At 43.5% G+C, this 17,194-nt stretch overlaps 1 protein-coding gene across 1 annotated transcript in view; it reads right to left on the reverse strand.

Annotated features, from left to right (window-relative positions):
• Positions 1-274: 274 nt before the first annotated feature.
• The window catches only part of MEGF6 (multiple EGF-like-domains 6), a gene marked incomplete at both ends in the record, with an annotated part of 43,148 nt that continues 26,228 nt past the window's right edge, over positions 275-17,194 (reverse strand). The window contains 4 exon segments of the mRNA XM_009581010.1: positions 275-403; positions 2,042-2,170; positions 6,952-7,080; positions 13,278-13,406. Of these exon segments, the coding sequence (XP_009579305.1) occupies positions 275-403; positions 2,042-2,170; positions 6,952-7,080; positions 13,278-13,406 (516 nt within the window).

A 17,194-nucleotide genomic window follows, 5' to 3' on the forward strand; every position in this document is an offset into this window, starting at 1 on the left:
TTTCCTGTCCCCAAGAGACAGAGAATAGCTTACTCCTCTCCTTTGTCCAGCAAGTTTCTAGCACCATGGTACGTTCAAGTGCCAATACCGTATCTCCCCTCAGTCTTCTCACCTCTGACTAAACAACCCCAACTTCTTCAACCTCTCCAGCCCTCTGCCCCTCCTCTCTCTCTTTTTTCTGGGGTGTCTCAAACCAGATCTCACCAGAGCTGAATTTCCTCGCAGAGTGACTGAAACGAGGTGCCGGTGTGATGGAGGACGTGATGAGACTCACCCAGCTCACACGCTATCCCCGTCCAACCCTGGGGACAGCGGCACTCGCCCGTCACACGGTCACACATCGCCTGGCCGTGGCAGACGCAGCGCTGTAGACAGTTTGCACCATACCATCCAGGAGGACAGGCTGCAAAGAGGAGGTAGGACAAAAGCCTTCCATTAAGGAGCAAGAGGAGGACACAGGTTAAACACAACCTTTCCCAGCTTACACCCCCTCTCGCCCTGGTGATTGTGGAGATGCTGTGGGAGAACAACCGAGTGAAAACAGGGCCACAACTGATAAGGAATTATACAGACCAGTGTAAAACTCGTCTGGGAACAAAATAGGTGATGAAGCTATGACCCACCAAATGACCTCAAAGGAAAACCATCTCTTGGTTCCTACCAGCTTTGTCAATGCCAAGGAGTTACAGATTTCCCCGTTTTCAAAATTTCTTTGTATAGTCCTCTTAAAATCGGAGCTCCTTTTCTAATTGATCTTGCTACCCAGAGCTGGCTGATGACATTTCACAGTTTACCTAATTTTAATTAAGCAAGTTTATTAATTCCCATCACAACCAGATCCTATAAATAGAACCTATTTTTTTTGGCACCAAAAAATACATACCTCTGTCATGTGCCAGAGTGGCACCTTTTTAAGATGTTAACAGGAGCAAGTTCTCACTCTGCAAAAGCACAGTCACCAGAGGATGGCTCACCCAGCCTCACGCACTTATTCTACCTCCTTACTTTCAAAGAGAAAAGAAACCCCCAAACATATCATTAAAGAAAAAGGGTATGTTTGACAATGCCTTTATACTTGACAACAGCTTTTTTAACTTTGGTTTTGTATTTGAGATCTTCATACACACCAGAAAATTTTAGGTCGTGTTGTACATGTCAGCAAGAACGGTTTGGTGCCTTCCTGACTTTGTATTCCTTCATGGAAAGAGCTCTTCAAATTAGGTTTTAAAGGGGGACCCACTTAATCTATATATTCCTCTACCCCTGCCAGCTTTCATCCCCTTTCCCTAACCGTCGTCCTCTCGGTATGCTGAAGGGCAGCCGCTGCTTCTGTGGAGGTGCCAACTCCAAACCCCAGCTCACCCGGGAGCATCCACAGCAGCATCCCCAGCTCCGTGGCACTGCTTACAGAGCCAGGTACCTTGCGGGGGAGGCACAGAAAAAGGAGCCTTCTGCAACGGGGATGGACAGACTTTTTCTAGCGGCTTAGGTGCAGAGGATTAGGAGGTGAAATGTAAGGCTCAGTGCAGCCTTTCTTTGCCAGCCTCTTTTCCTAAGGCTCCTTGGAGTTGGGCTTGTGTTTGAGTCACACGTACTGGTCTAATTGCCAAGGCTGGAAATCCCAATGCCTTTCACGTGTTCTGGATTTAGCCTATGTCTGGAACAGCGTACGGTAACGACGAGGATCAGTCGGGTGCATGGGATGGTAAAGCAGGCTATAGAGAAGAAACAGTTTTGTTTCAGTGTCATAAATGGGAGTTTTATGGACATTTTCTCCCTTAACCAGACAGCTTTCAAAACCAGCTCTCTTTCCAGTTTATGACTCTTTTTCAGCCCTCTGCACCGAGCTCCTACCCCTGGCCCCTGCCACGCAGCATCACAGATTTATTTAATGGACCGAGCTGTGTTATCGTACGGATACAAAACCAATGACAACACAGGGCAATGAGGTGATAATTAAAATACCAACGAAGCCCCCTGAGCAGAAGTCTTATTTTTCCCTCCTATAATCCTCCAGCAGGGGTTTGAATTTCAACTGTACCTTCTTGGCAGGTGGCTCCTTTCCACCCCGGACTACAGAGGCAGGTCCCGGTTACGTGATGACAGAGCGCTCCGTTGTGACAGTGACAAGTGTGGCTGCAGCCTGGCCCGTAGCTGTCCCCCTGGCAGGCTGCAACGAGAGAAGACCATAAAACCCCATCAGGAAGCATCAAAGGAGGCATTGCACAGAGCAAACCTGAGACATGACCCAGCGCCAGGGAAATCAGTTTGAAACTGGCTTCCGACGACACACTTTCCACGTCATAAGGGCACCTCAGGCCATATATTAACCACGCCTGACGCTAAATTACGTGGCTTAAAAATATGTATCATAGCACGTTCTGAAGAGGTTTTTATCGAAGGGCAGGATCGCTCGGGTGATGGATCAGCCGTCATCCCCTGCCCTGCGGAATGTCTTTGTGCTAAACTAATGGTCCAGCAGAACCGCCAGCTTGACAGCCCGGGTATTTATTTGCATCCTGGTAAGAGAACTGACAACTTCATTGTTTTCAGTGTTCATTTTTCACAGCCGCATGCCTTCGCTCACCCAGAGTCTCATTCTTTGGTCAGAGAGGGGTGATATTTTCAACGCATTCGGTTAAGCAGCTGGCTCCCAGGTGAAAACTTAACGCAGCCATCTCGCAAACCTACGCTTGCTGCAGCTCCGTTTTGAGTGCTGCTGCTTATGAAAAACGGCAGCGATAAAATTCCTGTAGTCTCCATTGCACTGGAAATTTGGATAGCTTTAAATGGTGGAAAACAGACACTACTGCTACCCTGTTTTCTTCAGGTATCACCCAAAAAATACAAAACCAGTTGATGAAGTTGGATAGCCTCCTTGCACGGTTTCTGGGCTTGCCTCACAGAGGCTCTCCTTCACTTGTACGAAGCCACCAGAGCCTCTCATCCCTGCAGCGCTGCTGGCGTGCATCGGAGAGGCAAAAAAGGCTCTGATCCCTGATCCAGAAAAGCATCCTGCACTCGCCGAATCTGACATCTCCCAGGATCAGACCCAAATGATGATTTTCACCAAAACCTCCATGTCTTTGAGGGTGTCAGTGTGCAGAACAAGACGCAGTGCTGTGGGAGGACACATCCCTGGGGACCGAAGGGAGGAGTGAAACCATCTCGACCTCAGGGGTGAACTTGATTGACAGTATCTGACCCATTCTCAGCCCTCTTCTTCCCATCTGAGGGCTTCCAGCTTCCCGACGCGGTTCTCACAGACACCATTTCTCCCAGGACTTTTCAACAGTATTCATTTTTGTCATCGCTTGGACCCCATCCACACTGAAACCACAAGAAAGTGCAGGAGCTCAGTCCCATCACAGTCAAAAGTTTGTTCTGCAAATGAGGCTTGGTTGCCAAGTTAAAGATTCAGCCCATCCTACAGAGCTCTGGCTCAGTTTTGGGAGCAGAACTAAATATTTCCACAATACAGACCAGAACTATATCATAACCAAGCCAAAGGAAAAACCAGCTCATAACAAGGTCCCCTGACTGGTTACTAGTGGTTCGTGTGAGGTTTTTGAAGTATGCGTGCAAAGTTCTTGTTAGGCTTACTGCGAAGACAAAAGAGTTCTCCAGTGAAAATTCTGGTAAGAAAGAAATTTTTGGAGAAGAAAATTTTTATTATTCTGTTGGGTGGATACAAACTTTTTTTAGCTTCTCTGTAGGACAATCCTGATTATCAAAGTACTTTTCTGAAGCATAAGATAACAAATGATATATTGAAGCTATTTTATGAAGTTCCACAACTGAATGCACAAATAACCATGGGACTTTTCTCCTTTCTTCATGATGGAGTGCAAAGGAAAGAAGCAATAGAAAGGTTTAAATTATTAGATATCTTCCTGCTTCAAAATTTTCCTCCCCGTGCCTTTCCTCTGTAAGAGGAGAGATTATTCATTTGCAGTATTTAAAATCGTTTTTTGCACGCAGAGTCAGGAACACATGAAACTGGAGACCAAAACATTCAGACTAGAAGTCAACAGCCATCAAAAGCGTTGGGGAGCACAGGGAAACGATGGGCACTAAGGCTCAATAGGGTGCCCAGAAGCTTTGATTTCATGCAGCTCCTATGGACTATTCTCCCCAAAATGAAGTTTCAGCTTCAAAAGAAGAGGGAATTTGCAAAGTCAAGTGCTCACATCAGCGTCCCTGAGCAGAGACTCTGGCAGAGCCGATCGTTCCGAACTCATTTATTTTGCAAACCAGTGTGGTCTCTTTTTACCACAAAGAACTGCTTCTGTGAAGATCCTGCTGAGCCCCAACAGCTCCAGAAAGAGGCGTTTTTAGTACTAATAGAATCAGGGCAAAACGCAGATGCAGAATTGTTTTCAGCTTCTACAGTCCATACACAACATGAGATTTTTTTTTTTGGTGTTTTTTTTTTTGTTTGTTTGTTTCTTTGCCTGTTTGTTTTTGGAAACTGCAAAATTTGGACGAGTTTGTATACAGAAAGGAAGGTTACATCTCTGGCACAAAAAGATGCCAAATGTCAAGTCCTCACTTCTATATCGCCGAGGCATCGTGACACTCAACGAAACAGTTTAATTTATTTTAAACATAGGCCATACACCCTTCCTAAACCTCTTTCTTGGAAACCTAAAATATCTTAGGGAGACACTCAAAAAAACCACCCCAAAATAAAAAAATCATCAAACACAACCTTTAGCTGAAGCAGAGCTTATCTGGCAGATTTCATCCCAGATTAATATAATTCATTTTCAAGCAATTGAAAAACACAGTCTTGTAATGGAAAACTTCAACAAAAGGCATTACTGTCCATATCGCCCATAATTAGATAGCAGCATATAAAATGCACTGCATGGACGGCTTAAGATCAATTCAAATCCCATGATGTCAAAATTAGTCCTCAATATCCTCCAGCACATTGCCTGCAATCTGATTAGTTGAACACGAGTGCTGTCCTTCCAGCTGCTAGAGCTGGCGAGTCCCAGGAACCAGGCAAGGGGAATATTAAACACCCGACAAGGATGGGGAGTGGTGAGCCAGTGTCTCCAACCCATGGTTGCCTTGCTCTGAGCAGCTTTGGAGCGGCGTGGCCGAGGTCCAGTCTTAAAATCAAAATGAAGTTTCATCATTTAGCCAAGAGAAAAGGAGGTTACCCTTTGCACCGTTAACTGACCTTGCTCTTTTACTTACAGGCAAAGGAGACCTCAGAGGCTTTGGCATCTTCACCAGCACGAGGAGTAAATCAACCCGGCATAAAGCTCTAATGGCTGCGGCCCAAGTGAATAAATAGGTTTTTTTCTCATGCGAGTAGAGGGGGATACAGAAGGCCGTTGATGAAGAGCTGCATTTCTTAATTGAATTTAATGAAATACATAGGAACAAAGCTTCCCATCCCTGATGCAGTCTAAGGAGCAGGGAAGGGCCAAGGTGACACATTGCTACGCCATGGCTCCGCTGAAGGGCAGTAAAAGTAGGCTGTGACCAAGAAGCAAACATCATACCTGTTCAGCAGCACCTTTTCTGCTCTGCGGTACGGCTATATGGCTCTGGCTTTGCATTTATTTCATGGTCAGCTCATTAACCTACACCTACAGAGTATTACCACCACCACCATCTTCAAGCAGTGGGAGACGGAAAGCCAAGCGTTCCTATGGGGGGCCACGAGGAGGCAAAAAGGACTGCAATGGTGGGATGTTCGCAGAAATATCTCAAAAATGGAAAGATTCACCAGCATTGACCCTCCTGTAAATCAAAAGAGCAGGGGATTTTGCAGGAGAAGCCCTTTCAGAAGACAGGCTGTGTTGTGTGGTGGGGCAAATGAGGGAAAAATACTACAAAGAGCAAGCGCAGCCCTCAAATAGGGCTGATTATAACACAGTGTATGGCTGAAGAATAGAATTGTTTCAGTACAAGTATAATTTCTCTCTATTTTCTAAATTAAACCAATTTTTTATTGCAGAAATCTGCAACCTATGGATTAAAGAATCTTACTAAAATGTTCACTAACATGAAAGTTGGCTCCTTGTGGAGCTCTTTGGACCCCAGCTCTACAACACAGTCCTGCAGACAGCAGTCGTATTTTCAAAAGGAAATGTAGACCATGACATCATCCTAAAGTGAAACTAGGAAGTTGAGAGGCTAAAACCTGAATATCTTTTAAAAAAACCCCATATTTGCTAAATTTTGCAAATAGGCTCAGTGATCTCCATATGTAATGCTATGTAGCTAAAGACAGTAATTTAATTTCCCATGAAATTTAGTAAACAATTTCCCAGAAGAGCCAATTTTATATATGCATACACACAAACATACAAAAAAACCTCATTAGCGTAAAGATTGTGGGATAATCCATACTTGCGAAAATCTAGGAAGTTGACTTTTTTTAAAAAAAAGAAAAAAACAACTTTTCAAAGAATTACTTAAAAAACCTATTTTGTCATGCTCAAATAACAAAATAGTCCCAGTTCTGATTTTTCCACTTTGCGCATTTGTAACCTGTCACTTCATAATTGATAATTAGATGAGATACACCAGAAACAGAGATACAGCATTTCATCTCTTAATGTTGCACAAAAATAAAAAGCAGAGATTCATCATATGGTAGGAGTCAGCTCTGCTATTTAAAAACTGATGCTTATGTTTGACAAGCTGTAGTTTAACCCCATCCTGCCGTGGGGGGAGCGAGTGAGCGGCTGTGGGCTGCTTAGTTGCCAGCTGGGATTTAAACCATGACACAAGTGCCAACAGCAGTTTAAAAAAAAAAAAAAAAAAGATGATTATTTACCAAAAATCGTTCCCTTTTTTGGCATCTTTGGAAAGGAATGTGACCTATCTAAAATTGTACCCTGGTAGGTCATCCTACATTCCCAGAGGAACCCGTGTTAGCACTGAAAGAGCCTGTGAAGAGGGACAGTGAGTGCAGCCTGTACGTACGCTGCTCGCAGGTCTCTCCCAGCCAGCCGGGGAGGCAGTGGCACCTTCCCAGGACGTGGTCGCAGCCGGCAGCATTCTTGCACTTGCACACCTGGTGGCAGTCAAGCCCAAAGAATCCATCTGGACAAGCTGAAAATGCAAAACATCCTTTTTTAGCCAAGTTCCCGTTTTCTTTTTTTGTATAAACTCTATCTCAGAGATCTGAAAACACGGGGCGCTGCTCATCTTTTCATGGATGCTTTGGCACACGTCACTCTGTGACTATGCTGAAGAGCCAACGCTGCTTCAAGGGTTAAGCCTGCACAATTCTGCTACACGCATCTCGGACAAACGTGACCCATTTTACACAAGCAACAGATTTCTGCATAGAAAAAACACGTATCAAAAAGCCATAAAACAGGAGAGACAATGGATCTGGATTCACACAAGCCAGTACTTGTGCTTCTGTAATGGCCAGAGGAAAAAAAGGGAAATAATTCAACATAATGCAAAACTATGGGGCCATTCCTGATTATCTCCCTGTCTTTTGAAATGCAAACTTACACTCCCATTTACTCTCCTGACACCTTTCTAAAGACTTTTTAACAGTGAAGTCAAGTCACAGCGTTGCAGTTCAGTGCTGAAATGAAATCCTGGCAAAGAGAACCAGTAGAGAAAAGCAAGATGAATTAAATGTAGCAAGACAACTCCAGGTAGCTTAAGGAGCTCAGTACCTGCATCTAGGACACGTAACGAAGAGCAGGCCCATGGATTCGATTTACATCTGTATCAGTGCTGACAGCAGTGAAAATAAGCCATCGGTGCCTGTCAGTGGGGCACATCATACCCAAAATGCTGCATTACGAGAACATTGAGGCTGCTATGCAGAGTTAAAAAAAAATTAGGAATTATGTTGTCCATGTAGCCTTAATTTAACCTCTTTGTCTGCATATATATGTATGTTTAGATTATATAAGGACATGTATAATTATGTTATACTAAATGATAATCAATCTGTAGATACACAGTTGTATGCCATTCCACAGAATCCCCAAATCACTCAGCCTCAGGAGCGACGGTGCTCATTAAATGAGCAGTTATTCAATAAAACTTAGCTCTTTGTCCTCCTTGTTCAATATAAACTTACATTTAAAACCCTATCCTCACACTTCTACCACAAAATCAGAATGACTGGCTTCCCAATTATCATCACATACGCTACCCAGCGACCCTCCACACTAATTTCACAGCTCTCTACCAGGTCAGAATAACACCATTATCCATACGCATCTTCCACTGTTGGACTCTTCTGTCCCTTTTCTTGCCCTGTCTCTTCTTCAAGCCCAGGCTCTCTATCCCAGTCTACTGGTTGCTCTTCCCTTCATCCCGTCCAGACTGCAGCTTCTTCTTTGGCATAGGAAAGATTTCCACACTTACACCACCTTCCGAGTATGCGCTGTCTCAGAAAAACAGAAAAGTGCCTCATACCGTTACACAACCTAACACATCCGTCCACCTCTGTTCAGTTCGTACCAGGGAGAGAGCTGTTATCAAGTTGTAAGGAAGAGACATCAGCATGTGGTTTCAATCTTTATGTCCTTATTTATTATGCTTCAGTAGGGTGTATGGCACAGCATACAAGAAAGGACTTCTCCTACTTAACCCTACGTGACTTCAAAGCCTGACAAAGTTTTTCTTTATGCAGGGACTACGCAGCATTGTCAGCTCTTCCTAGACATGCACAGTATTTATTTTTCCCTTTTATCATATTAAAACAGAACTATCGCTAGTATCATAAGAACTATCTTATGATAATGATTAACTGCCGAAATCCCAAAGAGAAGGCAACTCAGTCTGTCCTGCAGTAGTGCTGATTTAGACAGCAGTTCAAATGCAAACTTTGAGTGCTGCACTTCACAAGGGCTATATGTTGCTGTTATTAATGCGTCAATTAATAAACACACTGTAGAAAAAAATCCAAGATCGCTAGTATCATAAGAACTATCTTATGATAATGATTAACTGCCGAAATCCCAAAGAGAAGGCAACTCAGTCTGTCCTGCAGTAGTGCTGATTTAGACAGCAGTTCAAATGCAAACTTTGAGTGCTGCACTTCACAAGGGCTATATGTTGCTGTTATTAATGCGTCAATTAATAAACACACTGTAGAAAAAAATCCAAGATTCCGTGTGGCATTTTGGGATATTCGGTCTGGATAATTCTTCTGTTGGCCTGATCCCGTAACTGGGACACGTGCCTTGGGTCATACAACGCATACCAGAGCAGCGGGGAACGAAATTAAACAAAATTATGTTGCAGTGAAGACAATCACAACCTTCAAAGTGGGAACAGCAGACGCTCAGCACTTCACAGAATTAAACCAATTATAACAATTGCCTTCCCAAGCGGGAGCAGAGCAGCCCCGGTGCAGGGTGACCCGGCTCGCTTGTAACAGAGCTGCGAGCACGGAGGGCGAACGCAGGCACGCCTTGGTTCCTCTTGGGTTTGCTGGCTGGACACGTGGGCTGCCTGACATCAGGAGCCCATGGCCCATGCTTCCTGCATGTCAGATGTTAGCATTTATTTGAAGAAAGCATTGATATATTTAGCTTTATTACAAGAAAGATTGGTTTTGGGGTGATAGTTGGTTTTTTTTTTTCCTTGCCTGTTTTATCTGTAAGTGCATTAAAACAAAGCCCTGCAGCAGTGGGTGATGACAGTAGGCATCTTTTCTGGAGAAAATACTACTTACATTATCTATGCTTTAACAGGATAGAGAAAGGACTTAAAAAGCCACCTTTTACTATTTTTACTGCCTTTGCACAGTCCAGGAACGCAGAGGCATTAATTGCTGCTTCAGTTCAGGAACAGCCAGAACCCCACATGTGCCTCAGGTACCTTCTCCCCAGGCATGTAACATTCTCCTCTCAGATAGGAAAGACATCTAGAGGCATTGCTAGTGGCATCACTCTCGAGGAACCACCAAAAATGATTCATTTTCCTTTGGTAATGCTAGACCTTGTGAAGAACCGTACAGTGTTTCTTCAAGTGTTCTAGTTGTATCGCTTGCTGCTTTCAAGAAAATGCAAAGGAAGCCTTTCCTAGGTTGTTCAGATGGCCTGCAAACATTTCTTAGTAGATTATTTTGTTTCCAGGCTTATTTGCAAATGCTAGCTACTTCGCAACTGAAACAGTTATGCTCCTTTTGCAGCTTTTTTGAAAGGGTTACAAGATTCACAAGGTTCATTTTTCCAATGGACTGAGAAGAGGTGAAAGATGGAGCAGGCATGTACCACCTTCAGAAATGTCTAATTTTCTTTCAGAAAGTGGCTCGATAGCTTTATTCTTACCCGTTATTATTATATGTGATCATACCACTACTGGAGAGGCAGCAGTATGTCTGAATGATACCAGTTGGAGATGAAGAACAGCTGATTGAAGCTGACTCAGAGCAGAGCAGAACTGAGACGCTGATGGACAGACAAAAGTACTTTGAAGAGTGCGAGGTCTCTTGGCAGCATCCTGTGGCTGAAGGGCACAGAAGTTCAGTCAACTCCCGAATAATTCACAGCAAGGTCTCACTAAATGGCAACCTGGAGCAACAGTATCTCCTGCTGCTGGTTAGCTTGAAACTGTCCCATGCTGGTGGATGATGACGTGGCTTTAGTTGTTATCTGTATTACTGACAGGCGATATATGTAGGTATATACCAATCTGCACTGAATATTGCCAATATCTTCTGAGCCACCACGCTGTCCTCACTCTTCATACTCTTTTCAGAGAACACTGGATCACATACAAGGTCTTGGGTCATACGTCCAAAATACTTGATTCTGGCAAATTGCAAGGTTTGCCTTGATTCAGTTAAAATTGAAATATGACTGAAGCATCGCCTCTGCCTCAAACACCATGGCACGCTCAAGCACGACGGTGCTCTTCCCTTAGGCTGGCTGCCTTGCCAAGGGATGAACACTGGTTACTGGCTAAGACACTGCAGCACGTTTGCTGGTAACACAAATGCTCGAAATGACAAATACAAGCTCGCTTGACCATAGTGCCATAAATCCTCCAAGAGCTTTCTACAGCTGCTAGTGCACATCCACAGAGACAGAGTAAGCTGGATAAGCCTGGTCAACTTCACCATAAAGAGATACTATAAAAGCCCCATGATGAGAATCAGCCAGGCCTAAGATTACATTAACACCACTAATAAATAATAAGAAGAGATTATAGAAATTTGTGGCCAGTAAAGAGCTTGGAAATGGCTACTGAAGTGATGTTTTGCAACAGGGACTGGCATGTAAATCTATGAAGCCCTACTTCATACTGAAGGTAGCAAATTAACGAAAAGGAACAGCAGTACTTTCTGAAAAAAGAAAACCAATCCCAAAAATGCCCAAAGGCAAATTTTGGGAATTCTGCAATTTCAGCTTGAATCTGGATCCCATGCTGCCACAATGCAAAATACCAGAAGCAACAACTGTAGGCTCAAACGCGCTCATTATGCAGGGGTGGTATTAATATTAATTATTAATATTAATCAATATTAGATTTTGTAAGGTACTATCTTCTCCTAGGACTCTGAACTTAGAAGGCTGCAAAAGTTTCAGTTTCAACATTTCTGTGATGATGGAAAAGTCCTTCCCAGCCCTGGGATGAAGCATCGGCAGTATGTGAGAAGTCCAAGGCAACTCAGCCGCGCCGGGTCTCAATCTCTACGTTCTTGTCTGCAAGGCGCAGAGCTTGGCCAACGTGGGTGGATTGCCAAAAGGACGGCAAAAAGCACATCCCTGCCAGAAGGAAACCCTGCCAGTCCCCGAGTCACTAAAAACAGAAGTGCTACAGCTCCTCCGAGAAAAGGTGCCAAGAAGGTTCTACCAAGGGCAAACCACCCACACGTTTTCCTCCCTCTTCATCTTTTGGAAGCTGCCAAACCATTCTGGCTGCAACTTTCTATGTGCAAAGGTAACACAGGTCAGCTCAGAGCAAACACCCTGCCTGCTTGAGAGAAAACATGTAGAAAACAGGGTCTTACAAATGGCAAGCGCTAAATTCGACTCTCCCCTCCACAATCTTCTTTCAGGAATTTAAAAAGATAAAAATGTCCAACATGACTGATTTGGAAGCTGAGACTTGCTTTTTTTTTTCCCAATAGATGTCACCCAGGCTTCTCCATATTCCTCACACCTACTTTGGCGAAGGATATTTATCCCTTTTGTTCCCATTTTGATTGCTGCTGGAATGAACAGATTTACAGCACAACAGAGATAACTGTATTCCTTTTCCAGTAAAAAATAATAATTAAAAAATAGGATAGACTTAACAAAAACAGAGTTCAACTAAATCATTTTAAAAAAGGAACATAGTGGAGACACCACAAATTATGAGGCACGCTTTGCAGCCGAACCTTGACAGGACTATTTACTTTGTATAATAATTCCTGGTAAGAACGAGAGGGAAACAAGAAGCACTATCTGAACTCCAGTCAGCAGGGTGCTTTGCTACGTTACCAGTTAAGGCTGTGGAGCATCTCCCTTCCCATCAGAGGGCAGCAGCTGCCTGCGAGTGCTGCCGCTTCCCTCTATCGTAGCTGGAACGCTACCTTCAGAAACGTGCTGATAAAGCTGCTTTCTATGCAAAATAATTGTTACTTTGGTTTAATGATCATCATTTGTAGAATCTTCAATCATTTACACTTAAATAACTTTCATGATGTCTGACTATGTGCTGCTTCTGTTGTATTCAAGACTGTATTTTTTATGAACTGTGCAGCGATGCAGCATGACAGCAACCCTCCTTAGACAACGTCCCAGACTGACTCACAATAACGTACCTGAGGAATCCAGTCCAACCTTTCCAACACTTTACCAAATGACCAGGTAATAGAAAATGATCTGTTGGATTTATTAAAGTTAAAAGTATATCTGTTCTTAAAGAGTTCCTTTGGGAAGACGCAGAGATCTATGTTTTCCCTCTAAAACGTTTCAGAGATGCGCTAGGAACAAGCAAATGTAATGCAGGACAAGCATCTTTCTGCTCAGTGTTACAATAGTAAGACTCTGCTTACAAAGAGTCTTCATAAAGATGTGATATAGCAGGGGTCTTCACCACGCATCTAATTTTAACCACATTGAAACATGTGCCCAACGCTAGGCACACGGCAAAATGCTTTGCTGAGTTAGGATGGAAGTGCACATTTCGGTATCGTTTTCCAATTAGGTTCAATGGTTTATTTAGATCAGGTGCTGTAAATTGTAAAACCAGCTCCCCGGTGATCTTGGGAAAAAAAAAAAAAACACCCAACCCATCTGCATAAACCCGAAAGGGACCAGAGGGAGCAGCAGTACCTCTTCCACAAAAGGTTCCTGTCCAGCCCGCCGCGCAAGTACAGGCTCCGCTCACGTGGTCGCAGGCAGCTCCGTTCTGGCACTGACAGCTGGACTCGCAGCTCGGGCCAAAGCTTCCCTCGGGGCATCCTGCAGCGGAGGAATCAAAACCAGATGACGGGTTAATTCTGGAGCAGATCAGGGATCAACGGGGAATTTTTAGATACATGGGAATTCTTACTATTAGCAAAAGAAGAATCAAGGCGTAACGGTAATGCCCTAAAACTGATGTGATTAAGTATTCTCCTTGGGGTCCAGGTAAGTTGGGCTGTTTTTATTAAGGTTCTATTTTAGAAAAACGCCAGGGTGTTGAAAGACTAATTTGTGCACAGGAAACTATATATCATCCGATAGCTGCAAAGCCTGTGACTTCGCAGGTTCTGCTGGGTGACACTGTGCACACTGGTCTGGAATTGCTTACAGGCACATCTCCTCTGGGACTTCATCGGCCAGGAGGGGGAAAGCTCCCAGCTTCTGTGCCTCCTTTTTGAGGCCCTATCCTCTGCTTTCCCACAAATCCTCCTTCCCCAGAAAGCTGGAGAAAATATGAAATGTGGTGGCTTCTTTCGGAAAGCTCCAAACTGAAAGCTGCATGCTTCACTTTCAGGCTCTGCTTTGAAAAAATCAAGTGAAAACATTACATCTGCGGGACAGATTACCAATTACCACAGCACTTAACATAAGGAGTTTTAGAAGATTTGCATAGTACTCACTATCGGAAGAAAGAAAACAACACTTGAGAATGAAAATAATTTCTTCCAGGATTATAGGAAAATCAATTAAGAATAGGGCCAGTTGCCTAATTCACATTAGATATTTTGGACAGGCTGAAACAGAGAGATATACTTGGCTAAACACAATATTGCAGGGCCTCCACTCATGTTTGAAGGTCTTGTGAACTCCCCTCTAAAATGAATTAGGTAAACTATTGCCAGATCTTTTTTAAAAAAGCGTAGGATTTTAGCATTTACATCAACAAAGTGATTTTCAGGCAACCTGGAAAGAATCACAAAGAACAGAAACCAAGGAGGATTCTCAAAGACAACTCTGCGTCTGGAATAAAGTGGTGGGTTTGGTGCCGAAGGTGGGCAGTGAGAGGAGCTGGTGTGAATTCGGTCGTTCCTGCAGCTTAGTGACTCTCTGCGAACTGGAGCCAGCCCCTGGGTCTCTTATAAAGGCTATAGGTTGGGATGGGAGGCAGAAGGATAGCAAGGTACATTAAGTATTTCTTTGCCTTCAATCGTCTGTGTCGGAAACTGGGCCATTGTTCAGATGTGGCGTCGTTCAAATGTGGAGTCGTTCAAATGGATGTGTTGGTGAAATGCAGTCCCAGGGTTGAATCGGTGCAATTTGCATCACCTCCTGTTCCCAAAACTGCAGATCATCGTGCATCACGCCTCCTACACCAGCTCAACGAATGAATACGTTGAAGTGTACTTGTGCCTTAAAAGCCTGATCCTCCTCAGTGTTTACTTTTCACTTGAAATTTCAGTCAGAGTCCAGAGAATCTATACAAGGAGAAGAGTATTCCAGTGCGGTAATAGGTATGGGGCTCTCAGCTGGGCTTTCTTCAAACCTACAGCATTTAGCCTGGAGCTGACACTTTCAAGGTGATGGCAGCGGGTCAGTACACTTCACAAAAGATTTCGCAGTCCACATCACAGAGAATCTGCCCCCCTGCTTGAGCAGGCGCAGGCTGCTGCGGTGCATGCCGAGATGCATCCAGCCCGCCAGAGGCGTATTTGCAGACAAAGCCGCAAAGGGAAAGACCCTGACCCGCAGCAAGAGGCTAGAGATCCACGGGAGCGGAGGAGCTCTCCAGGGATAGTAAAGATCTCACCTCCAAGGCAGCATAAAATGTTTAGGGAAGAATTACGGCTTTCATAATCTTGCACACACACACACACACATATATATATGCATTTTTTTATATATATATTTATACACACACACACACACACAATTAAAGTGGGGTAAAAAGCAGGCTGAATAAAACAGAAAACCCACAGACAGAACGTTCGGGGTTGCCAGATGTTTTGTAGGTGGCGATGGCTTCACTGATCACCTTGCCAGAGAAGACGACAGCCAGCTATTTGGCTACTTTCGGTCTGCAGAAATGCTGTTTTGAGAAAGGTCAAGAGCGAAAGAGAAGTGGAGCTGGCAGCTCTTTCTCTGGGAGCTGGTCTTCCCACTAACTGTCCTTCCACTCCCTCTGTGCCAACAGCAACAAGAGCTGTAAGATCAACTTTCCAGGGTTTTTGTCTTAGATCACTGTTCCAGATTAATTGTTTTGACATTTCTGTGTGACATCAGCAGTTAATTCTGCCTACACTACTGAGACTCTGGTAGCTACATCTGTGCTACTGTAAGATTGTTAAACTAATAGATAAAATATTTATTTTATTTAACAACATCAATATAATCAATAATAATAATAATAGCAGCTTAACTATGCAATTTATTGCCACAAGATGAAGTGGATACCAAATGTTTTCATGGAATCAAAAAGGAAATAGGCACATTAATTAGAAGAAAAAAAAAAAAAATCAAGTTGTATTAAATATAGAGATATTGCTTCTGTCTCAAGAATCTCCTGAGTGACAAATTGATGAAACCTGGGGAAACGTATCAGGAATTATCTATACGCCTGTTTTTATCCTCTTAAGGCATCTGCTATTGACCTCTGTTAGAGACAGATTAATGAAGATCATGGGCCTCTGGTAAGACCATTGTGCATTGTTGTTAATAAATAGAGGACCCTAAATCTTCCTGATTTTGCTTCTGTTATGTACATGTGAAGCATTTCTATATGCTGGCCTTAAAAAAAAAAATGAAGAAAAAATGCGGACCTAAAACCGGATAAATAAAACCGATATGGAAACTTCTACGCCACAAGCCAAATACACATCAATCCTATCACTCACACGAGGTCTTAACATTAAAAATAGCTGTTGAGTCCAAAACAAGTCTGAAAATAACTTTTCTGGAAACCAAATTAGGGAAACTATCTAACCCTGATGAAACCCAAGAGCCCTGCGACGTGCTGGGCAGACCGGAGGCGGTACAGCCTGGAGGTCTTCCTGGAGGGAATTATCAGGAAAAATAATTTCTGGTTTTGCAAATTCCCCCTGTTGACGAAGTGGCAACTTACTCCATTCGCAGTGTTTCCCAGTGAATCCCGGCTCACAGAAGCAAGAGCCGGTGACTGGATCGCAGCTGCCGTCGCTGTTATTGCAGACACACGTGTTTTCACAGCTCTGTCCCCAATGGCCACTATTGCAGGCTGCAATGTAAAACGGTATTTACATTAAGAATCAACTTCCAGCTCGACTAACGGATTATTTTACATCTAAATGAGTGAACAGAAAAGATGGCCCCTTAAGATACAGGAGCTCTGGACTAGATTCTCAGCTGCAGCATGGGGTACAAATCAATAGAAATAAATACAATTTTTTCTGGTTTATTTCAGTTGAAAGTAGGCACATATTACACCATCCACATAAAACTAATCATTCATAGTCAATCCATATCAATCAATCCACGGTCACAAATGCAGAATTTCATGGAAATAAAGTATCAGCTATTGACTCACTTAGCAAAAATCTGCATAACCAGAATAGCTAGTGGGTAGAAGACAACAGATTTGTGAGCATCCTCTGTATTTTCCTCAAAATACTGGGAAATGCAACACGGACAAAGACAGACAAATCTCGCAGCCTTTGTTAAAGCAACTTACTGCTTTCATTCTAAAAATCACGTAACACTGACATGATTACGACATGTACCACAGCATCTCCTTCCTTTCTTATAAGGAAAAAGGTGAAAGTGCCAATTAGGGCAATAGAAACCTGGTTTTGGAGTTGGGTATCTGTTTCATG

The sequence above is a fragment of the Fulmarus glacialis genome, unplaced genomic scaffold (assembly GCF_000690835.1).
Source record: "Fulmarus glacialis isolate BGI_N327 unplaced genomic scaffold, ASM69083v1 scaffold8017, whole genome shotgun sequence".
NCBI lineage: Eukaryota > Metazoa > Chordata > Aves > Procellariiformes > Procellariidae > Fulmarus > Fulmarus glacialis.